This window comes from Colletotrichum siamense (genome assembly GCF_013390195.1).
Source record: "Colletotrichum siamense strain Cg363 chromosome Unknown KSG_Cg363_contig04, whole genome shotgun sequence".
Classification (NCBI taxonomy): Eukaryota; Fungi; Ascomycota; class Sordariomycetes; order Glomerellales; family Glomerellaceae; genus Colletotrichum; species Colletotrichum siamense.
In genome coordinates this window covers 4,344,691-4,371,887 of record NW_023501017.1, presented here as the reverse complement: position 1 = coordinate 4,371,887, position 27,197 = coordinate 4,344,691, and the positions used below count along the sequence as shown (strand labels likewise).

General features: G+C 52.1%; 5 protein-coding genes across 5 annotated transcripts; 2 read left to right on the top strand and 3 right to left on the bottom strand.

The window, feature by feature from the left end:
• Window positions 1–3,881: 3,881 nt before the first annotated feature.
• On the top strand, window positions 3,882–6,031 carry SKN7 (Transcription factor SKN7; the record flags this gene model as incomplete). Its single annotated transcript, XM_036638909.1, has 7 exons — window positions 3,882–3,938; window positions 4,009–4,025; window positions 4,083–4,155; window positions 4,212–4,352; window positions 4,403–5,269; window positions 5,337–5,535; window positions 5,586–6,031. 7 exons carry the CDS (start codon window positions 3,882–3,884, stop codon window positions 6,029–6,031), a joined length of 1,800 nt encoding a protein of 599 aa, XP_036495883.1.
• A 110-nt stretch (window positions 6,032–6,141) lies between these two features.
• Window positions 6,142–7,421, bottom strand: CGCS363_v007059 (uncharacterized protein; the record flags this gene model as incomplete). The annotated part of the gene is made up of 3 exons (XM_036638908.1): window positions 6,142–6,260; window positions 6,327–6,351; window positions 7,335–7,421. 3 exons carry the CDS (start codon window positions 7,419–7,421, stop codon window positions 6,142–6,144), a joined length of 231 nt encoding a protein of 76 aa, XP_036496723.1.
• Window positions 7,422–13,663: 6,242 nt separating this feature from the next.
• On the top strand, window positions 13,664–14,599 carry CGCS363_v007058 (uncharacterized protein; the record flags this gene model as incomplete). The annotated part of the gene is made up of 1 exon (XM_036638907.1): window positions 13,664–14,599. The coding sequence occupies one exon, from the start codon at window positions 13,664–13,666 to the stop codon at window positions 14,597–14,599; it is 936 nt and encodes a 311-aa protein (XP_036496722.1).
• A 2,193-nt stretch (window positions 14,600–16,792) lies between these two features.
• On the bottom strand, window positions 16,793–17,226 carry CGCS363_v007057 (UPF0235 protein; the record flags this gene model as incomplete). The annotated part of the gene is made up of 2 exons (XM_036638906.1): window positions 16,793–16,939; window positions 17,023–17,226. The coding sequence occupies 2 exons, from the start codon at window positions 17,224–17,226 to the stop codon at window positions 16,793–16,795; spliced, it is 351 nt and encodes a 116-aa protein (XP_036496719.1).
• Window positions 17,227–17,733: 507 nt separating this feature from the next.
• On the bottom strand, window positions 17,734–19,114 carry efe (2-oxoglutarate-dependent ethylene/succinate-forming enzyme; the record flags this gene model as incomplete). Its single annotated transcript, XM_036638905.1, has 3 exons — window positions 17,734–18,221; window positions 18,278–18,384; window positions 18,447–19,114. 3 exons carry the CDS (start codon window positions 19,112–19,114, stop codon window positions 17,734–17,736), a joined length of 1,263 nt encoding a protein of 420 aa, XP_036496718.1.
• Between the last annotated feature and the right edge of the window lie 8,083 nt (window positions 19,115–27,197).

The window sequence follows — 27,197 nt, the reverse complement described above, 5'->3', positions numbered from 1 at the left end:
TCGATGGCGGCGCGACCAAGACACTCAGTGCTTGAACAGCCATCGAGCAGCATGGCATGCGGGAGGTTTGCCTGTTGGAATTTCTTCTGGGGCGTCGTGGGCGTCGTCTGGGTTCCGCCGCCGTCGGCGCTGGCTCCGAGTCCCCTATGTCTCGGGCTCCCTGGTTGTCTCGCGTGCGCTACTCATCTGGATCGCCTGGTGGATTCAGTACCGGACTCAGGTTGTAGCGGTCGAGGTGGACGAGACGTTGTACTGTAGTCATCACTGTGGCCGAGAGCCAAGTTCAGGGTCCAGTACGGAGCCGTCCGGGATACAGATGATGTTGAGAGAGAGTATGTTTTCCCCTGACGAGCAGGTCAGCTTGATGGTAAGGTTATTCTATGGCTTGCAGGGTGTTGAGCCAAACCTTGAGCTACCAGTCGACGTTGGGAAACTCTTGAATTGCATTGCCCTACGTAAGAACGCATAGAATGCAGTACCTTACATCAGGATGGGACGAAAAGCAATAGCCGGAGCCGTGTTGCGGTCTGCGGGCTGCGGACACGGGCTGGGAAGCCGTCGCCGTCTAATGGTCGGCAAGGTATGCTCAACTCGGCCAAGCGGGCGACCGCCTCATTCATCACTGCTCAACTCGCGTCTGGCCTGATGCCGGAGCATGCACGTAGCGCGGTGCAGTCAGGTCGGAGACTAGTCGGAACCACGAACCGGGGATGTCCTGACAGAAGTGCAACACGATACGGTAAAAACACTCCATAGTGAGATGGATGTGGGTTCCTTGAGGTTTGTCTGAGGTTCTGGATAGGTAACATCAGAAGTTTCCGTCGAGCTCGCTGTCGGTACCGAAGGTGCCAACGCAAATGGAAGGCAGAAGTCGTCGGTCGCAGGCCGACTTTGTCAATCATGAGCAGTTTCTGGCGTCTGTGGTGTCTGGCAAGTCAAGCCCGGGAAGGAGCTTTGCAAGATGCCCCCGGCCCTGACTGACGTCTGTGGCCAACTGGGTGCGGGCGGCGAGAGGGAACAAACAGGACGGGAAGGCGTTCCTGAGTGGCGGACAAGGTGGCCGAGGTACTTCCGACAAGTAGCGCAAAGTACAGTATGAGGTCATTGTTTCCGACACGGATCAGCAGTGGGCTCCTGCAGCCGGCAGCAACTGGAGACGTCCCAGCTGTGGAGAAGGCTGCAGCTCGGTTCCGACGAATGGGAGGATGAAAGCACGAGGGCTGATCCACGCTGCGGGTGCCGTCTGTCCCCATCGCAGCTTGACCACTTCCAGTGCAACCTGGGCACCTGGGCTTGTCCACCGCGGTGTCAAATGGGATTGGGATAGGGATAGCGACAGGCACAGGGCTGGCTGAGGCAAGGCAAGGCCCTCTCTCCGGGCTCTCTGATGGCGACCGGGACGCTGGACGGCAAACTGGAGAAGCCTGAGGCGAAGGTGACAGCGAACGCCGAGTCTAGCCAGCAGTTCGGGCTCCAGTGGGTTTCTGATAGTCGTCAGAGTCGTGGTGTCTACCTTAGTACGTGTTGCACAGAGGGCCACTAAGTAAAAGCACACCTGAGCAATAATTGTACCATGGGCAGTGGGCAAAGTTGTGCTGCACATCTGACGGGTCTTGATCGTCATAATATGCATATCCCGTACACAAATCACAAATCAAGTCAACCACGTTCGCCCGTTTATTAGAGCAAGTGCAGGTGCACCCCGCCTGCCCCACGACACACTCGCTCACCTTCAGTACCTTAGGTAAGTGGACGCGGACGCAGCTGCACCCACCCACCCACGCAGCACCACGCCTGGCAGCTCCAGTGGCAGTGGCACCCGCCGCCCGCCGCCCGCACCGCACCCGCTTCCGCACCACGCAGCAGCAATCTGAGGAACCGAGGATTCCTTACCTTACCTTGCCTCGTCCGCCCTGCCATCTGCACTTGCACTGCACCTCACCCACTGCAGCACAGCACCCAGCAAGACAGCCTGCCCTGCTTGCCTTGCCCGCGGAAGTCTGAACCTCACTCAATCGGCGAGGCAGAAACCTCCCCCCTTCCAGTGCCCGAGAGAGTGGGAGGAAGCGAACCTACCTTAGGTACCTTACCTTGCCTGGCGATTCGGCCGTCACGTCTCCCCCAGTCCCGGTCGCCCCCATTTTCATCAATCTAAGAAATCCCATTCCATCTCCCGTTTTGGAGCCCCCAATACGCTCCAGGCGCGAACCAGGAACAGGCATCTGGGCAAATTCGCATCTCGCAGACTGTTCCACGGGCACTCAAAGGCTGCAGCACTGCAAATTCCAACATACGAATTCCCATCCCTCTCTCCACCGTGTTTCCCTTCTCGTCCAGCCGACCCGACGGCTCCTCACTCCCTCCTAATCCTCCTCACTTACTCAGTATCTGTGTGTGACCTGCCAGGCTGCGATAGACAAGACACCTATCCAGCGGCACGTCTCCCGATACCTAGCCTTCGGCTCTCGCTTTCCGCCCACTGTTTTCCAATTCGCGATTCCCATCGTTGTCGTATTGCATTTGCGCCTCGCATCCGCCCACAGTCCCCAGCATCCATCGCCGACAACACTCACCTGTGCCCTGCATCACTCGAATCGCCAGGGTTGAATTCTTCCCTGCTGCCTCGCATTCGTTCTGCTTTCTGAGCCTGAGCAGTAGCAGCACCCAAGAACCGGGCAGGCAAAGGCGATAGCATCGACGACGACGCCGCCAGCGGCTGCGGCTGCGGAAGTACGAGCGCGAACGGCCACACCAGCGCCAGCATCAGCACCAACACCACCACCACCCAATGGGAACCGGTACCAGCTCATGCGCCGCCGCCCAGCGCTAGATCAAAGTACAAAGTACCCCATCACCAAGCAGAACCAGCAAAGCAACATCCATCCACCATCATCCACACAGAACGCAGCAAGCACACGGCACAGCACAGCACACCAGTCTCCAGAGACACCGCACCACCACACACCACAACTCACACGCACACCTCATCCCCCGTCTCCTCTCCTCCTCTCCTCCTCTTGCTCTCGTCCAACAGCAGGCCGCCAAATCCAATTCAACCCCATTCCCTGTCGGGCTACCCAAGTCACTCAAGTCTCCCAAGTCACCCACACCCCTCCCCCCTTGACCCCCGTCCGTCCCCGTACCTCCCTCTCCCTCGGCGGCCGGGTCCAGTCTGTACGAACCAGGACCAGCTCAGCACCGCTCCAGCAGCACCTCCAGCAGCCAGCCCAGAGAGCGAACTTGCACCTGCACCAATCCAGCAATCCCAGCACCAGGTCTAGCAAGCCTGCTCCACGTCGGGTCCGCCATCCATCTCTGTTCTGTGTGCCCTGCGCCAGTTCCCAGTTTCTAAGATCTTGTCTCTTGACCTCCACGAAACTTCACCTTTCGCCCAATTGAGCCTTCAACTCCTTCTACACTCGAGCCCGCCCGTCCCTTCACTCGGTTCTAGCGCTCTGCATCGATCGGCCCAATTCCACGATTTACCGGCTGCATGTTTTTCTCACGGCCTCTACTGTCTTAGATCCCTTACTACCCTCTAGCTTCCATTCCCGCAAGAGACCGCAACCGGATACGACTGCATTGCTGCCAAAGCTTCGGTGGAGATTGCCCTGCCCTCTCGCCAGCTTCGATTCCAAATCCCTGGACCCTTCTGGACTCGACACCTTCCGACGATTGTACCTTTCTTTTCCACTGAACGACGAAAAATTCCTATCAAGCGGGCCGTTGCTCCGTCTTGCAACTTCGAGAACCAAGTCTGGGCCTTCGAGATCGACCGGTCCTCCTAAAACTCCAAATCTTCCATCGTCACCCGTCCCCAAGCACCGGAGACAGACACACATCCTCTCGACGACTGCTTTCCCCCTCCCTCGGCGCCCATCATGCCCGAACCTGACAGCGTTGCCGCCCAAGGCGGCGGCAGCAACTCCAGCGATTTTGTGAGTCCATGGCCTGACGACTTCGTCTCTAATTCTAGTGCGATCCATCATGCTAACTTCCTGCGCGCAGGTTCGCAAACTCTACAAGTCCGGCTACCCCTTCGACGCGCACCAATATTGACCCGTGGCTGACATGTGTAACAGAATGTTGGAAGATCCGGCCTATTCGAATATTGTGAGATGGGGAAACGAAGGCGACACATTTGTCATTCTGGAGGTGCGCGGCAGTCGTACGCAGGGACGGAGGGCAACAATAGGCTAACCTGCTTGTAGACCGACAAATTCACCAACGACATCTTGCCGAAACATTTCAAGCACAGCAACTTCTCTAGCTTTGTCCGACAGCTGAACAAGTACGACTTCCATAAGCTGCGGCGCAACGATGAGAACAACGAGTCGCCATACGGCAAGCAGGTAGGGAGCACGACACATCACGCGGTCCTTGAAGCTAAACTCATGTCCAGGCCTGGGAATTCAAACACTCGGCCTTCCGGGCTGACAGGAAAGATAACCTGGACAATATCAGACGAAAGGCTCCCGCGCAAAGAAAGACGCAGCAGACGGAAGACCAGTTCACAACTAATCAATCCATCAACCTGCTCCAGGAGACCCTGTTCGCGCAACAGCAGCAAGTGCAGGCGCTGCAAGAACAGGTCATTGATATACAACGCACCAATAAGACCCTTCTCGCTGATGTCACCGCCATGCACAAAATAATTGATGCTCAGAGGCAGGCGCAACACGAGCTGCTCAACTACATGGGGCATGCTGACGACAGGATGAGAGGCGCCCGTTACCAAAACCCGCATATGAATGGCGGCGGTGTCGACGAGCATGCCCCTGAGTTGCGACGAGCAAGGGAACTTCTCTCCAGTGTGCAGACGAACCCTGCAATAAACCAAGAGCTTGAAAGACTCAACGGCATGTACGCGCAGAGCTCTCCGCCAGACTCCGCCTCTGGCCTCATGTTCCAGGCTGGCTCTGCCGGCATGCCGCCCATGATGGCCGCTGAGCACCTGAACATGCGTCATCTTGTCTATCCTGTGGGCGAGAATGTAGGCATCGATCCGCTGTCCCAAGACCACTTCAACAATATCCCTTACACTCTGAACTCCTTGCCAATGAATGAGTTCCAGAACCCGGTTGTCAAGCCTGAGCCCGGCCCGGCCACACCAGCTCCAGCCGCCGTCGCACCCCCGCGCCCGCCTTCGAACGACAAGGGACTTTGGGGACGCAAGAAGCCGAGGGTGTACCTCGTCGAAGACGACCGGACGTGTTCGAGAATCGGTTCCAAGTTTTTGACGCAGATGGAGTGTATCGTCGAGATTGCTGTACGTTGAGATTGCCGATGATCTGCTCTGTAGAGGTATGAAGTGCCACCAGCTGACAACCGTCTAGGAAAACGGCATCGACGCCGTCAACAAGTGTAAGGAGGTGCCATCCGGGCATTACGACCTCATCTTCATGGATATCGTCATGCCTCAGATGGACGGCGTGTCTGCGACGCAGCTGATCCGTGAGGTGCACCCTGATGTCCCTGTCGTCGCCATGACCTCCAATATTCGCCCTGAAGACATTAGCCACTACTTCAACTGGAGTAAGTTTTCTTGACAGAATGTAGTGGAGCAAGCATTGACGTTTTCCCAGGCCTGAATGATGTACTGGCGAAACCCTTCACCAAAGATGGCATGTTGCGAATCCTCCGCAAGCATGTGGCACACCTTCTCAAGGATGCGCCTCAGGACGATCTTGCTGTTGGGCATGGGGCTGCTCAGCTGCACGCCGCCAACATGAGCGTGCCTGCAATGAACCCCGGTGTTAAGTTCGACTCGACTCCTAGTCAATCGCCAGCGACAACTACTTCCTGGCACTCGCCTGGTCAGATTCATCAGCCATCACCCAACGTCACCAACATTGAGACTGGTTACCCACTAGGCAACACTGCGCAAATGGTGATAACTCCAACATCTGCGCAACGCCCAAACTTCCAAAACATGCCTCCAGGCATGCAGCAAATGCGAGTACCAGACCATATGGATGATCGCCCGGAAAAGAGGCAAAGGCTGTACGGTCCACAGGGTGGATACGCCTAACATACCACAACTGTTTAAACATCAAACTGCGGTCCCTCCAAGTTCGCGCCAGCACAATCGTACCATTTGTGTTGTCGCCGATTGGGATCGGGCGGCTTGACCCATGTCCACTACACATGGGACTCTGACTGTGTCGAGTAGACGGTCGACAGGTCAAGGTTTTCGGAGGTTCTTTCCAGATTACTATACCCAAAGGGTCGGCAGTAGTGCAGAGCGACAAAGCGATGAACTGTAAGAGGAGGAAGTAAAGTTGGCGCATGATACCAAAAGTTCGTCGAGAGTGATGGCGACTGACGATGTCCACCGACAGGGCATGTCGCCTGTCGACTCTGGCATGGATGATGACCAGATATCATGGCCAATGAGGCACAGAAGCCTTTGCGGCCAACAGACTCCGTGATCGGCGTTGGGAGGGAAGTTTTTGGTTCGCGGTTTAGAACCTGTAAGGGATGCGTACGGCGAATTTGGAAAACCATATGCTGCCATCTAGGAAGAGGATCAACTCCTGGTCACGAATATATACATACCTACCTTCGCTGCGTACGAAAACTTGCTCGTTAGATGACCCGATGTGGACCACAGCAGGATGCGATGCTTTTGATGTGGACATACGGGTTGGTCAGCGGGACGCCCGGACGTAGGTTCGCCAGTGGTTCGCCAGTGGTTCGCCAGTGATTCCCTGCCCTCCCGGCCAGCTTCCCGGGGCATAGATAAAGGCGCAGCAGAGTGAGGGAGTCAGAGGGATGCACCACCTGCCAGCTGAGTATCCGTAGGTACCCTTCTGAGCTGTCGTAAGCCTCTCCAGTGTTCTTTCCAGTCCTCCACCCAGCATGTGCTCTGCAAGGCCCGGGGTTGTCATACAGATCTCGGGTGACCCAGGACCCTGAACCCTTGCGGGTAGACGCGCAGTTGCTGGACAACACGCAGCGCCGCAGCATAGCAAAACCGTACGGGTGGTGACTGAGTGCCAATGGGCAGCGGCTTGGAAGGGAAAGGGGCCTGGATGGGTCCGTAATGTTTGGTGTGTGTAGCGTTGAGGCCTGGGACCCCCCGCACTCACGAGCGGTCGATTGCGGTCTGGACCACGGCAGTGTGGCGCCCGGTGGTCTGATGTGGCCGGGGTCCCTGCCAAGGCGGTCCGGAAGGGCCTAGAACTCTGGGATTCACCTCAACGGTACCACGCGCGTGTGAGTTTGTCGTTTTCTGATTTCCCTCGGGGATTTTCGTCCGAAGGGACCTTGCTGCTGTGCTGCGCCCCGCGGGAAGGAGAGATTTGGTCCCACAGAGGATGCTCGTCTGCTACCATTCGGAAGTCGGGGCGAGCGGCAACGTGTTTCTGAGGGCGGGATTTTCGTAGGGCTACCGTTTTGTACCGCGAGTAAGGTTCCATCGATGGGATTCGCGCATGGAGGGTGTGGAGTTTTTGAGTTGAGATGTGAGAAATCGGTTGATGTCATGGAACAGATCTCACGTCTGTGCAAAGCAGGCAGACTCGTCTGGGGGAAAAGATGGGAGAGAGGAAGGCCTGAAGGGTGTTCGTCTGCGTCCGTCTGATGTGGGAGGTCTGCAGAGTTTAAGGCAACGTCGGCCGGAATTGGGACGAGGAAAGCCAGGGCGCATGGGCCAGGCTCCTCTAGCCAAACGTCCTTGCAGCACAAGCGAAGCCCGTTTTGAGGGCTACGATGGGCTGGACCCTTGAAGTTTGGTGGTCTGGGCGGGAACAAGACGACGGCGGCAGGTAACGTCAGGCGGTTGCTGCGTAAGTGGTTGGCGATTGTTGGTCTTGGCATGTTGTGTTAGTGGATGGATGCTGGATGCATATGGGGGCTGATGGGACGAGATGGGACTTACATGTCAAGACAGTCATCGCCATTCGGGTCTAGTCCCAGTGACTGTGGCCAGCGGAGATGAGGGAGGGCAGCGGTCAGGAGTGTGTGACTGCTCGTGACTGGTTCCTCTGAAGTGAGGTTTCCGATGGCAGCGGACAGTATCGACTTCTTGGGCAAGATACTGGTACGGAGTAGTTCGGAGTCCAGGGAAGTCGTTCAACAAGATTTCATCACGGATGATGCCGCTGGTGTTTTAGACACCGCAATGAAAGTCGACGGAGATGTAGCACGTAGGTACTGTTCCTGTGTCCAGGCCCTGCTTCTGTCGGGGTCTGAGACTCGATGTGGGAGACTTGTCGCTGTTGCTCAGAAAAGTTCAACAGAGATGACCCTATCGACGTTTTGTGCGTGCCTGGTGGACAATTAAGCGCTCGGAAGAAGCCATGTTGGCTAGTGACGGGCGAGGCTCTTCGATAACACCACCGACGTAGCTTGCGTGCCTGCTGTGGAAAGGGTCTGGTCCAATTAGACCCTTGTCGTCCAAATTCCGGAGGCCATGGGGGTCATCTGCGACTGTTGATGGGAAGCTCTGGGCGTTCGTCCGGCGATCCAGAAGGGCAGCTCAGCTTTTCGAGGGAGACGAAAGTGGTCAAGTTGTTGCTCATCGTGCGAGGCGAGGGGCTGGGTCGTCGTCGTAAATGAGGCCACTGAACAGTTCGGAAGCGACGGAGCTGGTGGGTGTGATTGCGTCGGAGGCAAACGAGGAAAGTCGAGATGAGTCTGTGGAAAGAGAAGTGGTCTGCTTTTTTCCACTCTAGGCTGTTGGCTAAGAGGTCCTGCCTAAAGGGTGAAAGATGACTGGCTGGTGCTGGCCGTGGGCCGGGTCTAGATTCGGATCATTGGGGGGGCTTCATGCGAGATGGTCGCAACTACCCGCGTCGGCAAGTCACACTGCACCTGGCAAAGAAGGAAGGGGTAATGGGGATTGAAATACCCATTTCCCTCGTTGAGTGCCTCTTTCTTTCTTCATGCATCCCAAACAAGCGATCCGACGTTGGATAGGCTTCTCCGAAAGCGACCTAACACGTATGTGTGTCGGCATGGGCAATTGACCGAAATAACGTGAAGAAGGATGGGATTCTCGGGAGCGAAGATCTCGATCTGGAAGTCCGGTCTCAATTCTTCGGATGATGTGATGATTGATTAGGATGGGAAAGCTTGGGACGGCCGAACACACCACGCGGGACGAAAGGCTTTCTTTTTGCACTTTGAGGGTGTGCCAGAGATATTCGGAAGCGAGCAAGGGCGCAATGAAGGGTCTCGGCCCGAGACCCCCCATTTATTCAATTCCCATATTTGCTCGGTGCTTGCTGTTTTCTTTGCCATCCGTCATCTTTCTTCCCGTGATGGAGGGTGGATGGTTATCAGCCGATCGTCCTGTCCCTTGCCTCATCCCGTCTTCCATACCATGCCAACGAGCTGAAATGTCTTCACCGGCCCCTACTTGCCCCAGTCCCCTCATCCCGCGCGGAATCCCAGCATCCTGGCAAGATGTGACCGAACCGACGATCACTCATGTCTCGACACATGGCTAGCTGAACGAGGGCCCCGAAGCGCAAGGCCAGCCGAGAGGGGAATCTGCCCAACTTCCTCCCGTCTCCCTTTGCCCGTTGGCGTGCGATATGGGTATCTCCAATGTAAAAAGGACATCTGTGGGTGAGGAAAAAGAAAGGAGGATGCGGTAGACAGGAGAAGACGTGCTTTTGGGTTGGGATGGATCATGGATGACATTGGCGGGAATGGTAGGTTTTGGCGCTTTGCGAGACACGGGCTACCGTGTTTGCTTTTTCGCCCTTTTCTGGTCACATAGGCCTGGAACGTTCGTGTAACATCGCGAGAGATGCAGTGATAGGGTTTGTGCTATCTTGGCTACACGTTTGCTCCTTGGTGTTCTTGGTGATTTCTGGTAAGGGGGCATTTGAGGCATTGAAGAATTGCGTGATGTTTGCGGTCAGATTACGCGTACATACGTCTCACTGAATCGGCCTCGCATCCTCTTTTCCCTGAGTCGGTGAGCTTGTGGTGTTCTTCCAGGTGGTGGGCTTCAAGAGAGCCCTCAGACAAGTCACAGGTATCACCGTCTTGAACAAGCTCACCGAGTTCTCCAAGTGAGTCTCAGACATCATCAGGCGACGCCCTTTTCAAAACTCGGTAATTGGTCATGGATTTCTTTGCCCCTCCCCCCTTCACACCTCTCAGCCCGAGCATGCCATTTTAAAAAGCGCCTTCGACCGTTGCGTCTGGTGGTTTGGTAATCATGCGATGGCGTTGATTCTTTCAGCGTTGGAAAGACATTTCGAGGGGCGTGTTTTCGGCACACAGAAGCCCAAGCAGGAAAGCCCGACACTATCCCTTCCAGCAGTGATTGGGTCGGACTTCGTATAACGGGACAAGTCCCAAATTTCCCCCGTCACTGTGCGTGCGGCTGAAGACTTGTTAAGGGGGGCAGGCTATTGTGAGTCAACGGTCCTCGCATCTGCCTGTGAGTGAAGAGCTAGTGCGGTCGGTGGTAGGAGGATAGGACGTTTTACTCCGCGATCTTGGCATTAAAGTAGGCAGGGGCCATGAAATTAAGCATAATTGCACTGATACGATCTAATATCTATGTCTGATAATGGTTTACGTGGTAGCGATGAACCTTTTCTAAGGTGAGTTGGTAACAGTTCATGTCATACCTTATCATCGAGGCTTCTCCTCGGTCACGAGCGAAGCGGGATATCAAATCACGATCAATCGTTCTACCCATACTCACAATCCGGAGCGACTTACACACTTTTGACGAATCACGCCATTTTACACCCATCCAAATACCCACTGCCCATTGGCCATCGACGACGAAGATTTGTAATCCCTGGCACTTTAGGTCGAAGCACCTTGTGATGTTCCTACTTACGGGGTGCCAACTGTACGCGTGCTTCGGATAGGGCATGGGGAAGTGGTTCAGTGAAGACCAAAAGGTGATGTCCCGTTTACCAGTCATACGCCGCGGTGCTTGCTGTTTATCAGGTATCAAATACTTAGTTTCATTTCCGTGTTCTGGGGATGGATTTCGAAACGCCGCGTCAGGTGTTCACGCAGAGGTTGGTCTGCCTGTCACTGTGCGTGTACCTTGGATGTACTCTCAACACCTCAGTGCCTATTTCTCACCCGATGAATTTGCACACTAGAACGATATTTCGACCACGAGAAAGACCAAATCCATTACACAAGGACGATGTATCTAGGTATATCTCATTGCACTCTGAAAGCACGACGGAGCGCATAAAAAGACAAGGTATGGTACTTACAAGCTGCATCAATGATACCAGTTGGCTAGAGGGTCAAAATCTGGTCTATGGTCATTACTGTCAGAAATAATGACTGCTGTTATGGATTCATTCGATACTTCACCACCATCCAACATTTACAGCGTCCTTCTAAATTCTCAGAGTGGTGGTCAAGGCTTCGACGTACGTCTCCCCCTGAAGTCCTGTAGAATGATGGTTACAATATTTCCGATGTACTTGGGAAGCCAAAGGCTTACCAGTATGTAAATGCTACCGAAACATCGTGGTGACAGAAAATAGTCAATGATATCAAACATACTCTACACGGGCTTCTCAGACTATTCAAAAACACATATTATCAATGGATATGATTGCCTCAAAGCATCGGTAGTACCTTGCGGCAACTTCCTCTAAAGCCCCCCCGGGCCTCTCTCAAGATGTTACCTTATCTCGAGACCTGCAGTATGTATCATTGACATATTCCCATAGTCACTGACATCTAACGAGACGTGAACACATCAACATTGAGAATCGGCTCGTACTTACCTATGTGGCTGCCCGGCCAATATGCATTTATCTGAATATGCAGCTGCATTTTTATTTCTCCTGTATTCGCCATGTATCTCATGCTCTGGGCCTGTTAGGTATCCTTTATTTGCCCCTTGGCCGCCCAACCCCTTGCGTCGATTCTCGCCGCCCATCGCACGGGAAGAAGATCGCGAGATGCCTGAAGTCCTCACTTTGTCTCCCAAGATGCCTATCATTCCTGTCGCGTAAGAAATTATTGCATCGAGTTTGATTATTTTCAGCATCTCGCTTGTTGACTGAGATTTTGCCTTAGGCCTAGTCCATGAGACATGCTTGCGTTTGGTGAAGTTCGTCCTGGCTCACTTGAGTAGCCATACGATCAGAGACAAACAGTGACAGCCATCTTAATATCCAATGCTCCCATAGTAACCGCTTACTGAAGAATGAGGCCAATTTGAAAGCTCCTGAGGCCGATTGGCAGGTCTCGAGTGACAAAGAGTCGTTGGCTGTGGAAGACTTATCAGATACACTATAAGACCGGGTATTGGGGATCAGGCCTTGAGGACATCGTCAATATGTCACTGATCTTCAGTAGTAGGTCACGATGAAATTTCATGAGACAATGTGGCACGAAATTCATTCCGTCACCTCTGCAGCGCCACATTCCCAACTTCAAGCCACGAGTATGGCTTTTGTTCTGGCCAATACCAAATCTCAAATAGCAGCACACAAGGTTTGCCCAACCTCGTGTTTGGTTAGGAGTGTTCTTCTCGTATGATAATTCTTGCCCAATTGACTGGTCCAGGCAACGCTGGCCAATCCCTGAGCCCAGATCTACTTCGTCTGCTGCTTGCAGGGAGTTTGAATTCAGGAATCTGCTGGCATTTTACCACAAGCCGTGAACATTCCTCTTACAATTTAAGCGGCTGAGTAAGGGTCCGAAACATCATTGCCGTCTCCTTGGGGGCTGGCTGAAGGAACCAAATGTATGAGACCACCAGGAAGGGAGTCACCGCCGCTTCTGAGACATTGTGGCAGGTAGATAGCTGGCACGTGCGACAGGCAAAAGAAATGATGCGAAGCCTAGCCCACCATCTCGGGGACTCCCAACAGGCCCTCCTTCGATAGAACCTTTCACTAGGTCCCGTTGCGCCCTTCGAATAATAAGAAGGGTTCGGACGCGATTGCTTGTCGCCTGCTGCGTTCCCGGCATTGTCCGCGAGGTGCTGTTCAAGATATTCGAGAATTGGTCCTTTGGTAATGCTATCTTGATGTTTGCGAAGATTGTGGGCAGTAGATTTCCAGCCTCCCTTAAGCCACCACGCTGCTGTCACCGACCGATGGGAAGGTGGCGTCATAAAGCTGGCTAAGTCAAAGGCGCAGACCATGCCACACGTGGATTTGGTCCCAAGAAGTCGGTACTTGACTTTGGTAAGCGTGGGTCAAGGTAGGAATCGCCAGAAAGAAAATCTAACGCCTTCTGAGTTGGCTTTATTTGGTGAACCGCTTGCGGCATACTTGGCCACGCACAGTCAATAAGCTGGCATTGTTTGCAAGTGCCGACCTGAAGAAAGAGCACGATCCAGACCCGTTCTTGGCATGTAAGACAGGCAGACTTCTAGAACAGCAGACGGTAATTGCTGGTAGGTGTTCAACTCTGAGCATCAAGCTTTCAATTTTTATGGACGGAACTAGGTAGAAAGTCGAGCTTTCCATGGCTACCACACGAGTATCAAAATCTCACGTTGTCTTCGCTTCAACGTTCGTTTTCTTGGCACTCCAACCATAACTCTGACACCAAAAGTCTGAATCACGGGCAAAACCAGCACATCCTCAAGATCTTTGCCAGAATGACGCTTTCTCGCACTTCACTAGTCACTTTATTGACCGTGATGACCTTGGCTCGATACTGCGAAGCTGGAATGCAAGTTATGCTGCCAATCATCAATATGGCCAACGTCCCAGTCACCGTCGACATGGATTTGGGGTCTAATTGCCTCCAAGATCCCGGCGATTACTCAACAGACGACCTCACCTCCTACTACGCTGCCTACAGAACGACAAGCCTCACCGACTCCTTTGGCTCTGATTTTAGTACCTACCAAGACTATTTAGACTACTACAAAAAGGTTACGCAAGTTGGCGACATCGGGTCGGCTTTGGCGAACATGGATGGACAACATACCCTTGACGCCTACAACCCTGATGAGAGTCTGATCCCAAGCTTTCTGACGTTCCAAACTGAGATTGACGGTGGCCTATTTGACGGCTGCATCGGGTCGCACTCCTCCAAGACGTTCAGCCTGGACGTCGACGGCACCAGTTACCAGATCACGCTGGAAGACCCGCCAACATCGCAATGGACCATCACCCAGGACTCGCCCGGTGACCCGAACCGCATCGTCATCGGATCAGGCGGCCGAGCAAACCCGCTTCTGACGGTCCTCTACGCAGTGTTGGGAGTTGAAATTCTCGCTCTCGCTGGTGCCGTCCTCGGGTCTGCCCTTGGAGGTCTGGCCCCCGCCGCTGTGGAGGGAACCATCGCCGAGATGGGAACGTCCGAAATGACCCAGATCATTGAGGACAAACTGGCCAGTGACCCGTGGGTCATGCAATGGATGGAAAAGACGATTTTCGGAGAAGCAGAGGCGGCAGCCAAGAAGCGCGCATCCCTCGTTGTTCGACGTGGCGTTGGTGCGGGAGGTATCCTCCAGGAGTGGACGGCTGCGTACGACACATGGAATTATGATGATAGGGATGCCTGCGTAATGAGCAAAGATGTAATCGGCGAGTTGGATTGTCTCGTAGTTGGAACCTCGATTGTCATCCAGGCTGATGGTCAGCCCATGGCTATGCCTCTTCCACCTCTTGGGTCGGCTTGGTAGATGGCTCTGAAGCAGACGAAAAGGCTGTCGAGCGCCAGATACTATTATTAATATACTTTCCAATACGACTCGACCTACTGCCTACAAATATGCAAGAGATTCGCAGTATTACGAGGTTTCAAGAAAGCTCATTGACAAATGGTCAATAAGCTCTGAACCTATCGCTTAGATGCATTCCGTGCAATGATGCTTAGGAGATCATACAAAGTGATGCAGCTTTTTGGAATATATACACCCGTTGCCGCTGACTGCCAGGTAAAAGAAGGAGGCAAAGAAGTTGGTGAGCTAAGACAAAGTCTCTCCGTCTGCTTTGAAGGCACTTCCAGCAAAGCTTTCAACTGAATACTTTGTCATGAAACGAAGTTGAAAATGCAAGTCCTGCTACCTTCGAACCATATACCAAGACCTCTACGAACTCGTGAATCTTGGGGTATCCAGCCAGGTGCTGTCTGAGCAATCTCCAAGGTACCTTGGTAATATCGTGGAGGAGAAAAAGGTACGAAAATTTAGGTGTGGACATCGCGGTATCGGACAAAGGAGATAGTTGCGATGCAACCATATATACCCAGCTACTTGGCTTGAACATTCCAAGCACAGGATTTGACGACCATCTTCACACCCTACCTACAACGACAAGATTACCATAAACGCCTTGACAACTATTCGAAGCCAAGATGCCTCGCAAGAATCGCAATAAGAGGTCAGGACCCAAGCGCCTTGAACAAAAAGCGGACAACCATGACCTCGAGCCGGTGTCCCAACATCTTGGACAGGAGGCAAGCAAGAGTGAGCTCCACTCTGATGATGCGGTGGTCGCACCACATCTCCCAAATGAGTTGAAGTGGGAAATTATTGGCTTTGCCATTGAACAGGCCAAGGCTTCAGCTAAGCCAGCTTCCTGGACATTGGAATCAACATGCCGCGAGTATATGGGCGACCCGCGTACACAACTCTTGATCGACACTTGGTCGAACCGGGAGGCAAGGAGAGTGGCCAAAGATCGTTTCAAACATTTTCTTAACATCCTTCATATCAACTCTTACTGTCGCCAGCTTGCGGAAAAGGCTCTTCGTCCTTTCAAGTTCCCGTGCCAAGGCACACCAAACCCGTTCACCTGGGTGTTGCCGCGTGTCGACACCTTCTTCTTACCCCCGGGACACTATACGGATGCGGTTTGGACCATGCTTTACGCACCGAACGCAGAGTGTTCAAAACTCTGGGCCAAAGTCGAGAACGTCGCGTTTTGTGTGGAAGATCGCTCTGTATCGATGGAAATACGTGCCCCTCAGTTCCACGCGCTAGCCCAGTTACCGAATTTAAAGACGCTAGAACTGGATTATGAGTCTATCAAATTTGAAATCGAATTGGGGGACGAAAACATCAAAAACCAGTCGAACTATGTCCAACTTGACTATAAGAATGGAGCTAATTGGGGAATCTTTGGCGGACCTCGAACAATGGACTTCTTCAACGATCTGAAAGAAAGAGATGTACGGGTAACAATAAGTGTCAAAAGCCAACGATGTCTCCTTCAGAGTCATGCGGCAGTCATCAAGGCGTGTTCGCAGGCGGTAACCTGCGATGTGGATGGATGGACAACAGTCAGAAGGAAAAAGGAGAGACGTCACGGCAGTGCAAGCAAGACTGAGAGGCAGCATCTTACAGAAGACACAAGCCCCCGCATTTCAGTATAGCTACGTTCTACATGCTAGAACTCTTGTATTGGATCCAGGGCAAGCGTCATGATTTTCTGCTTCACCATGCCCGGTTGAGATCGTCCGTAGAAGGGGAGGTTGAAGCCTAACCAGACGGTTTGAAGTGGGGATTTTATAGAACTGAGCTATGGTTAATGACAAACTTCCAACAATCGAGTGTCGATGGATGTCACATCACCCCGTTATCTCTTGTGGACTACCTGAAGCCCCGAGAGAGTCTTAGCATGTGGTCAGGCGGGTATTGGGAAGGCTGACAGCTGAATGAAATTCTCGAGTGGAATGAAGATTTTGTGACGAGGACAAAAAGAATCAAAAAAGTTTTCCAACCTGAAGAAAACGAATTTTTGGTAGTGAGAACCAATGATCTGGGGGATGTACGTGCCATGTGGTTGCAAGGCGCTTTGTCTATATTGAATCTCTCTTTGTCCTCTGGGTATCTTTCTTTATCTCATCGTTTCGTTCTCTCTGCTCATATCTCTTAGTCATCCTCAGCAGCCTTGGCAAGTCTCTCTCGGATCATCGCAATGAATCCATCGCCATCCTTGACGTTGCCAACGGCGACCGTCTTGTCTCTTGACTTGAGCCCCTGAGTGATGGTCAGGTCAGACTTTGGAAGTCCTAGGACCTGGTGTATTATGTTAGTACAATCTCAAATCAGAGTAATATTAACAATAGTTGTTGCAAAATAAGCTCCGATAGCCCGCCTACCTCACTAAGCAGCTTCACAACTGCCTTGTTCGCCTCGCCTTCTCGGGCCTGTGCTGAGACGCACAGCTCGACGGTCGCGTCGGTCACGGCCGTGACGCCCTCGCGAACTCGAGATGCACCCGGCTTGACGTGGCATTGCAGATACAGGGTTCCAAGGGGAGACTTCTTGGTTCCTGCGACGAATCGAATCGCTGTGCTCGCCATGGTGTGAAGTGGTTAGACGACCCGAGGGACGAGGTAAAGTTTGAGTGAGGTGTTGTGGGTAAGGTTGTGGGGAAGTTGGTGGGTTTGGATGACGAAGCCTAAACTCAGGCCTCCGAAGAACGCTATTGGCGCCTGTAATTGCAAGCGAGCACCGTCAGAACTCTGAATGCATCTTGCTGCCCACTGACGAGTGTGACCCAGTTTCAGGTGCAGATAAATTAAACCGCCAACAGAGGGGGCGGTATGGAAAAAGTGATAGTTGACATAACTTTGCCGATCAATAAGCTTAACCCCAACTTCAAGTGTTGCTCTACGATCTCTCACTACCTGACTCACTGCGTCATATTGCATCGAAGGGAATCAGAGACTTAATGTGTCTTATTCTCTATATAGTAGTGAAATGTCTGTGTTCATGATTCAATCTGGTATTTCCATCGCCGCTAGACATTTGATTCGACTTTTCCAACCTGTTTTCGCTAGTCGCTAGTAGTAAAAGAAATTCAGTGTTTACAAAGAAGCTTGCTGTTGGGACTGGCGCCCGACGCTGGGAATGTAAGTCTCCTTCTTGGGAGGAAGGGTGCGCAGCTCCTTATCCTGGAGCTTGGCGAGGCGGTTCTCGGCCATCATTCTCTTGGTGGTGATTCTCTCAGGGTAGTTCCTGAGGAACATGTTTGTGAAGTGGGTGCCGTAGTGGATGCCCTCCTTGGGGGACTGGCCGACGTCGTAGCCGGGAAGGGGCTTGGCGACGGCCTGGAAGCTGGGCTCGTGGAAGTAGGCGAAAGCGAAGCGATCACGAGTGTTCAGGCCGACCTTGTGAGGGGTGGAGGGCAGGTAAGAGTTGGTGATGTACTGCATGATGTCGCCAGGGAAGACGGTGAAGACGTTGGGGACGGGAGGGACGTAGTGCCACTTCTCATCGTCCTCCTTCATACCAGCCGCACTCTTCTCCCAGTTGGCGTAGTGCTCACCGTCATAGGGAGGGCGGATGAAGAGGCCTACAGGTCATGTTAGAATGTCGTGGCGAGATACACATCAGGTTATATAAACTTACCACCAACGTCGTCCTGAGCGGCAATAACGAGCAGACCGTAGTCAGTGTGGGAGCCAATACCACGGCCCTCCTTGCCCTTGCCGTTGGTGTTGTGCGTGGGAGGGAATCTGTGACCGAGTCAGCAAATGTTCTTGGAGTAAAGTGGTACCCATCGTGGGGTGTGGCTCACCTAAGGATACGCATGTGGTGCCATCCGTCGGCAGTCAGGTTGGTCAGAGATCCGGCGGGTACGTTGAGGCCGAGCTCCGTAAGCTGGAGAAGCTTCTCTCCACTTTCACCAAGGTACTCCATGTAAGTGGTCATGGGCTGCTTCATCTCGTAGTCAGGCCAAGGGGCCGGGCCGTGGCAGGGCCACTTCGCGCGGACACGGGGCTCAGCAAGGTCCAGGTCCTTCGTCACGGTGAAGATCTCAGAGTAGTCGGCAATGCCATCCGTGATCTCCTCACCGGAGGCGATGTAGCCGGCATAGCTCTGAGAGTCGACACAAGCAGCCTTCTCGGCGGGAGGCTTGGCGAAAAAGGCTTTGCTAGAAGCAGTGGCCTCGTTGAAGATGGCTTGCTGCTTGTCGTTCATGGAAACTTGAAGGATACCGTCACGGCGCCAGGCATCGACGAGGGCCTTTCCCATGGCAATATCACCTTTGCTGCCGGTGACGCGTTCTGGGAGGGTGAATGTCTCGAGCTGGGCAACTGTCGCCTTGTGGCCTGGCGGCATCGTGGCGGCCATCTTTGCGAGGTTGTTGTCTTGAACTGTTGCCAAGGGGCGGGACTGAGTAAGGGCAGCCGGCTTCCGCGCCCCGCGGGCTAGCTTGCTGAGGGTCTTTGAGATGGCTGACATCTTGGATGGTTGTGGTCCTCAGGTATCTTCGTATGCTCTGTGGGATAAGGTAATTCTGTGAATGAAGTGCTTGGTGTGTGATGCTCGAGTCGGACTACTCCTTCCCACTCTGGTCACCAAGGTCTTTATACCCGGGGGGAGAAGTCCCAGGGCTGGCCGTGATGACCGCCAAGCGGCCTTGGGGTTACAATTCACATGCTGTAGACGCAGTGTTACTGTCTCAGGGCCTTCGGATGCAGCTTTAACTTTTCTCGGAATTGACGAGGTATCTTCATTTCTTATACTCAAAGTTAAATCTCTCACGATGTATGGCTTGAAGAGGCGGTGTTTTGGGTCTCGCCGAGATTTCAAGCGCGTAAAGACGGGCATTGTGTGCTGTACCAGGTAAAGCAGCCGACGTAGAGAATCCTTTTAGACGACGATGCTTGGCTAGGTCAGGGTCAGGGGCTCAACGTGTTGTCGACGTGCGGGAGTGGAACCTAGTCGATGGAGTTGAGCAAAGGCCCACTGCATTGTTGCAACCGACCTTCCTCATGATTCGAGTCAAGAGGACTTCAATTGCACAATAGCCCTTGCTGCAGTCTTGCAGGAGAGTGTCCCTGCCGCGGACGGACACTTGTCGGTCATTTCAACACAAATCATCCCACCGGTACATAAGCGAATGCAAAGACGACGCTTGATGTAGACGGACATTGAAGTTGCCAGTTTGTCGTCAGCTATGGTAAAAGAGGTCTTGGCAATATCAAATACAGTCCTTCTCATTTTGAAGTCGAGCTAGTGATGTTGAGCCACAGTCATATCAACGACTCAGGGGACGAATCAAGAGTCAACAAGCAAGAACAGCAAGTGCTCAAAGCTCCAGATGCATTAAGCCGCAAGTCTTGGGAATGACTTGTCTTGGCAAGCTGGGCAGAATGTGGCAAGTGCGTCCATATTGACAACTTGCGGCGTGCCGAGATTCTGGACCCCTGGAGCACATTTCGCGGCGTCTTAGTCCGCAGTGATACTGTTGAGGTTACCAAATAGGGGGTCCACTAGTATTTAGACTTTGATACCTAATCGCTCCTAAGGGGCGCGCCCCAGTCGATACGAAAGTGTAATAAACAACTCACGACTGGGGTTGGGCAGACAAAAGCCCCAGCTCTGAGGTTTCGCGGTCGGTACCAGAAAACCGGGTTATTAATACTGTTTGCCGTCGCCAACGGCGGAAATGCTGACATTCCTTAGCTGCGAGTCATTATTCGCAACTTCAGCGAGGATGGGATGTCTGCCCAAGCTCAGACCTGGGTTCTCTAGTTCTCGAATCCAAGATGCCGCTGCCACTGACGTCCGGCAGTCTTCCCCGGACAACACCTGAGTCATTACCCGTGGGGGCCCAGAATGCGAGCCGGTTACAAAGTAATGATTCGTGAGATCCATCTTTTCACGATCCACTGCGCCGGCCCCGATGTTAGACTTGCCCCTTTAGGAAGCAAATGCGGTGGCTGCGCACGCACATTCGCATCGCCAATTTGAAATGTGGCCTTTGAAATATCCGTCGTGCGTATGGGATTGTTGAGCTGAACATTTTCCCATGGGCCACACCAACCACTAGAGACACGTCATGTGTAAAGAGCCCTTTTACCCCAGCTTTGATATAGATGAAGTGCGAGTATTACTTCTGCTTAGGCAGAAGAAGTCCAATTGTTTCCTTTGAATGTTTCACAGTTTGAGAGAATGATTGGTCACGGAAATCTGTCGAACTGTTGTACTGCTGTTGGGGTTCCAACGTGAGCAGGGGCGATGCTGGCAAACTTTAAAAGAGCCGGACACTTTTCCAGAGAACATCATTGGATCCAGCATCGAGATGGCAGGCATCAGCTTCGGACGGCATTTTCGTTTCAGATCTGACCGAGAATTTTCTTATTCGCATACGGATATTTTTCCGTTGAGTAGAAAAACGGTCAATTAACAGTAGCGACTTGGGCACTTCACCCCCGAGATGAGAAGTATAATTGAGAAAGATAAACAGCATGCTTGAAGCGGTCCTGCTCGAGGATTCAAAACACCACAGATCGATGGTCGAAATCAAGGGTTTCTGAGGCCAACGGCATCAAATGGAAAAGGACTGCCGCACGTGGAGTACCAACGGACCCCTACTCGTTGGAAAAGGTAGAAAATAGGGACTGCGGCCAGAATGTGCCCGGTCACCGGCCGATCCGGGCCTCCAGAACATATGGAGACCCGCGAGCCGCGAAACTAGGCACCCCTACCACGAAAACCGGCACGTCATTTACCGCAATTTCCAATACGACGGATTCTGTAATTTTCGCCCCGTCTCACGGTCTCGGTTTCTCATGAGGACACTTCGTAAAAAACAAGATATTCGATAAAGCCGTCGACTTTTTTGCTTCGTAGATTTCCCTCATTTTGCGGCCAGGACACAAAACGTGTGTGGTAAGATCAGAGACGGCTAGAACCGAACCAAATCGCCGTCAAGATGAGACGGATCTCGCACCATGGGAGCAACACCTAGGGACTCCCGGGTCCAGCAGGTTTCGGAGTAGGTTTCCGTGCGAGCACTGATTCGTTGCCGCTGATGACAGCAAGTCAGGATTTACATAATTGTTCATAGAAGGCAACTAGAACCTCTGCCACGCAAAAGTGTAGGCACTCGACCGAAAAGCGTCCGTCGGTCAACCGCCGAGACAAGAGTCAAAAAACGCTTTCGTATCGTCGACCAATGAGCGTAGTATGCAGCGCAACTCCGTTGCAAGAATGCAACCTTTAGACTTGCAACATCGAATGTTGCCATTGTGGATTCTGGCTGACCACCTGGCAAGCACATCATGTCTGACCCTCAGTTCGTTTGGTAGTGCTCGGCGCGGGTCGAAGATATCGCATGATTGCGGGAGCATCTGGTTCCACAAAGGACCACCGCGGGTGCCCAAGCTTACCGCCTCCTGACTGACAATGCGGATGTTTTGATGGGGGGTTACGGGTACGAGATTCGACTCCATCGAGTGGAGGATTACCCCAGGTTATCTGGATTGGCAAGCAATCGACCGTGAGCCTCCCAAGAGACATTACTCGAGATTTTCGAGATACTGGAAGTTGATGCACTACTCAAATTCTGTAGAACGAACCACGCCTCATTGAATCGTGAGGTTGGTAATAAGATTATAGGAGGGACTCGACATGGTCTTGGACGAATCAGGATCGGGCATAGTCTTCCCAAAAGGGTTTCGATACCCGAGACATAATACCTTACAGTGGTAACAGATTTGGCCAAGCGTTCAAACATCACAGTCTTACGTACACTGGATGCGATATCAAGGTTCGCCGTAGGGTACCAATGCACGGCAGGCGCGTCACCCTGAGTCGAGAGATTCAGAAAGCAAACGCTCACTGCATGAGATTGTCACAGGCCGAAAACCACGTTACAGTCTGGTCAGCGGTGAGCGGTGAGCGGTGAGGAGGTAGGTTTGACATCGAATGAGCCCCTGAGCTGGTAAACGGCGGCTAATTCGCAGATGCACGTTTGGACTTCCACCCATCGCGTTGTTGCTCATCTTTGTCATCATATCAGAGCTCGTGGGACCGAAATCGAGGGTCCATCTGTCTCCTGACTCAGGAGGTCGGGGGGATAGGAACCCAAGCATAGCCACAAGTAGTGGAGTAGACAGAAAGTATATTTCAACGCTCTAGGACGGACTCGGATTCCACGGATCGCTTAAGAAGAGGCATTTCTTGACCGGAGCGGGTAGAATGCGAGACACGCAGTCCATACTTATGCGCATGGAGGTAGACTGTGACTACTTGCTGACCGCTGCGAATCCAGGCGACCCTTTCTTACGAATCCATAAGCCAGTTGCAATATTGAATTTCCGATTTCCCGGACCGACGGTTCTACGAATGAAACCTTGATGGGTCTTGCGAATTCTACAGTATCTAGGCTCCCAGTCAAAGCGATAAACAGGAGCTCTTGCAAGTTGAAATCACTTTGCCTACAGGACTGCCGTGGTCCCCGAGCTGAACGCTTGTCGCGAGTATCTCCTAGAAAAAAAAGTCAAGCTTCAGCTCTATCTTGATCGTTTCACTATCTTGCTATACAAAAAGCAAAATCAGATTGTATAATCGAAGCCCGTGCTTATATCTGTCGTGTGCAGCCACCACAGGAGCTTCTACTCTTGTCAGTGATAAGGTGCATGAGGCGCTTGAGAACGACGCGTACATCAAAGTAAGTCCCAGCCATGTGTTCTTGTGCCAGTAACTGCGTATCTGAATGACTGGCTTCAGCTGAGCATCTTGAAAGACTGCATGATACACTAGCCTTCAGAGTTTAGATGCTACAACTTTCCGTGCCGAGATACGATGCGCCTAAGCTAAACCAGTGCGCCGGATTCATTCATAGCCACGGTACCCTGCTGTTAGATTATTCGAACGTCTCCAAGACCACATAGATCAATTTCGGCCATTCTCATCATGACTGCCGTGGAATTCTCTAACTTAGGTTTCTATGGCAAAAACAAAGTGAATGGGTATTCATACGGCATCATGGTGACCAGGCGACTATTGAGTTCCAGCAAATGTGCGGTCTTATTCGGTTCTGTAGTAGCGACGAGCTTCCATGTTTGCAGTGAGCGACTATTAACGAATGACGCATGGGTTGCAAATATTCTGCTCCATGAGATGTCATAGCCACGAACCGTCCGCGTATCGAGAAATGCCCGAGCTCTCGATCTTGCCGTCGAATAAGACGAATTCGTGATTCATGGTATTTTGAAGATGGAGGGGTGCCAAGACTCGAGAAACTCTGCAAACTAGGCCTGTGCTTTATCCAGACTCGCGCGCTGCCCAGATTTCCACGTGCAACTCACGTTGCCAGGACAAGCTTCTTGAGAGACTTTCTGCCGTCCAGATCCCCGGCCACGTGCCTCCGGGCAAGCTGGCACATAGTTTTTCTGCTTGCAGGTCTTGAAGCACACACACTCTAGGCGCCAGAAGTTTCCAGACAAACTCAACTTACAGATGAAGAGTTTCGATTGGCGGATAGTATTGTCTACCCGTTGGTGTGGTGTGCTGCTCTCGCTCCTCATTGCATGGCCGGCGCCGGTATTGACGGTGAATCCGGCCCCGGGCTGCCCCACACTCGGCCGCATGCTATATCGGGTACGTTCTGGAACGCGAGGTATTCGGACGACAGGAAATCGTAGGTTTTAGCCAAAACATTACATTCCAAGAAGTTTGGACTGGCTGAACTTACTGCAAGTAAACGGTCGGCGCCCTGCCCGAATCAGACCAAATCTTGTGGGTGTTGCGAGAATGGATTCCATTATTCAACTTTTGGGTGATTACGCCCGCTCACATTGCCTAATAATGGGCATGAGAAGAAGCGCTTTCCCAATGATTCGCACGCACTCTGAGGTATGATAACCAAAGGCAGCTCCGAGTTTCACCTCAGAAACATATTCAAGCAAAGACTGCATTGAGTAAATCACTACAAAGAGCACAAGGGAACTTTTGCGCTGAAGCTAATAGCGTACTGCCTTTCATACACGCCATCCTCATAAGTCACGGTCGATGGTTCACCTCCTAGTAGTTGCCTGCCGAGCATAGATTCCATCGACAACAAAACTGAGGGCACTAGATAATGTGACAGGAGTTGCTAACGAAATTTGCCCTATTGCATCTCTTATCAAGACAACAATATTGTTAGGTACTCTCGATGCGACGAGTAACTTGCGGGCAGTATACTCACAACATCTCTGCCGATATTGCCTGCATGCATGAAATACGGTACATTATGCTTATTATGTTTCGTAGCTACTTCAATTGATGGTGTTTGTTTGATACCCAACGACTGGTGGAGTCTATGCTGTTAATGAAGTCATAAATGCGTAACCTTGTGTGATGTGTGCCGAGTCGCCGACGTTGGATTTGTGCTGCGTGTGTTATGTGGTGTTCGTGTGTCTGAATTTTGCACAGGGTTCTCTTGCTTCGTAACAAAAGTTTCATTCAATCCTCACAACCTCCGACCATCGGCATCTTCTCCTTCGAGGACCGCAATCCAATTTTCCAGCCTCTCTTCATTGAACCATTCCAAGTTCCACAGCTCCTCAGAATGTGAACCTTTGTGGCTATAGTGCAGGTGAATTTGCGCGCCCAAAACACAACTTCTTCTTTTCCATCGGACGTAGTCAAAATGGCTTGAACATCTTCGACTCGGTAAGTCTCATCGTCGAAACTCTCCTCTCTTGACTCCGTCATTAACTGTATAACATAGCCATGAATCGATGCGCCGTGTTTCTTGGCGGGCGCAGGACAGTCGCAGTCATTCAATCTGCGGAGGGCGAGGCATTCGACTCTGGCTGGTTGGATGAGCTGCGCAATTTCGTCGACACGAGTTGCATCGCCAGTCAAAACCCAGGCCAGCATAGGTTGAGCACAGGTGGGCCCGTAAATAAAGACCTGCTTCGACGATGTCTTCATTATTTCTTCGTTACGGAATGAGATGCCTGAGTCCTTTGATTGCGTAGGCTGCTCGAGATCTTTGGCTTGTCCGCGTCGATTGCCGCAGAGTGAGGTAAGGATCACCTGTTGCCCTTCAGTCAGTGTGACCGCAGGCGATGTGATTGTTCCAGATCAATGTTGCTGCTTTTTTCAGACCGAATCGAATCCCTCCGAAAAGCTTTTCAAATTTGTGGCAAAGTTCGCTTGCAAAGTTTTGTAACAAGAGGTCCAAACTGGGCGGGACGCAAAGCTCCCTGGAGTCACACAGGTAGCACATACATGTACTATCACCAGAATCCATTCTACTCAAAGCTCAGGCTATGGGCATGCAAAGCGATAAGCTTCTGGGCAGATGAAAAGTGAAATGGTCGAGCCCGACGGATTAAGTGACTTGCTCATGTTAGCGTGAATACGGCACATAATGAACAACAAATAGTCTTCTTCTTGCTTCTCGTTTCAAAGATAAAGACAAATGAAATATAGACAAGCCATAGTAGGATTCGGCAATAATAGAATACGCTGATCACATCGACATGTCAAATGTGATAATCCAAAAGATTTTGGTATTACCAGCATTCTCGGACGCTTTGCTTCGAATGTGGCTACGATTTTCGACGTTAGGCGCTTCTAGAAGATTATCAAACAAACCCAACGTTGGTCTGCATGGATCCTTCAGAGTGAAAGCGAAAACACCGCGCAGCGCCTCGTCCACAAAAATGCCGCCACCCATGGACTCACAATGCAGCACAAATATCAAGATATGGAAGATTGACACACGATATCATGAGATATACTTACTTATGTGCAATTCAGGGCGAAAGCTCTCTTCAGTTTCGACTCGGACCAGCTAGTACTATCATTTATTACTGTTCCTTTGTATGCGTTCAAACGCATCAGCTGTTGAGCCTGCCTCCAACGAGCAACCGCCCTTCAGGTACTCCGTACGAGTGGTTAGATTCATGCATACCCGACTGACCTAAAACTTTGGCGCTGAATCATTGGCCAAAGCACGCCATTGGCCGGGTCTACAGCGAGTATGGAAGTTCAGCAGGTCTTCGCACATTGTCATCGCGATAGCCAGCCATGGCAGTCCATAGAGAGTCATGGTAATCGGCCGAGACTCATGGATAGCCAATTGTCCCATGAGGATGTCTGCAGAGTCTCCAACATTGGAATCAACAGTGGCTTGCATTGTGTGGCCCGATGCTTCTTACGATTATTCCTGATTCGTTGGCATGCTGGTGTACAGGAAACATGTAAATGTGGCATGGCAACACAGCGCAGGACATTGACGAAGGTTGCGGGCTGCGAAGGTGTTTCAATCTTTCTCTCGATGAACGTCATCTTAGGCCCCGCCATCATGGGCGCAGACGTGTAAGTTTCGCATATGGATGACTATTATCGTGGGCAACCGAGACCGAATACCTCGCAAGGGCTCGTAACAAGGCTTCTGATGGACTAATGTCGTTCTATGGAGCGTTCCGAATGGAGCTCAGAGGGGAAGTTGAAGTTATAAAAGCCCCTGAAATATCTATGGGAAATGGCAAATCCTATCGCTTGCATTGCAAATGAGCGGGTGATCTCCTTACGA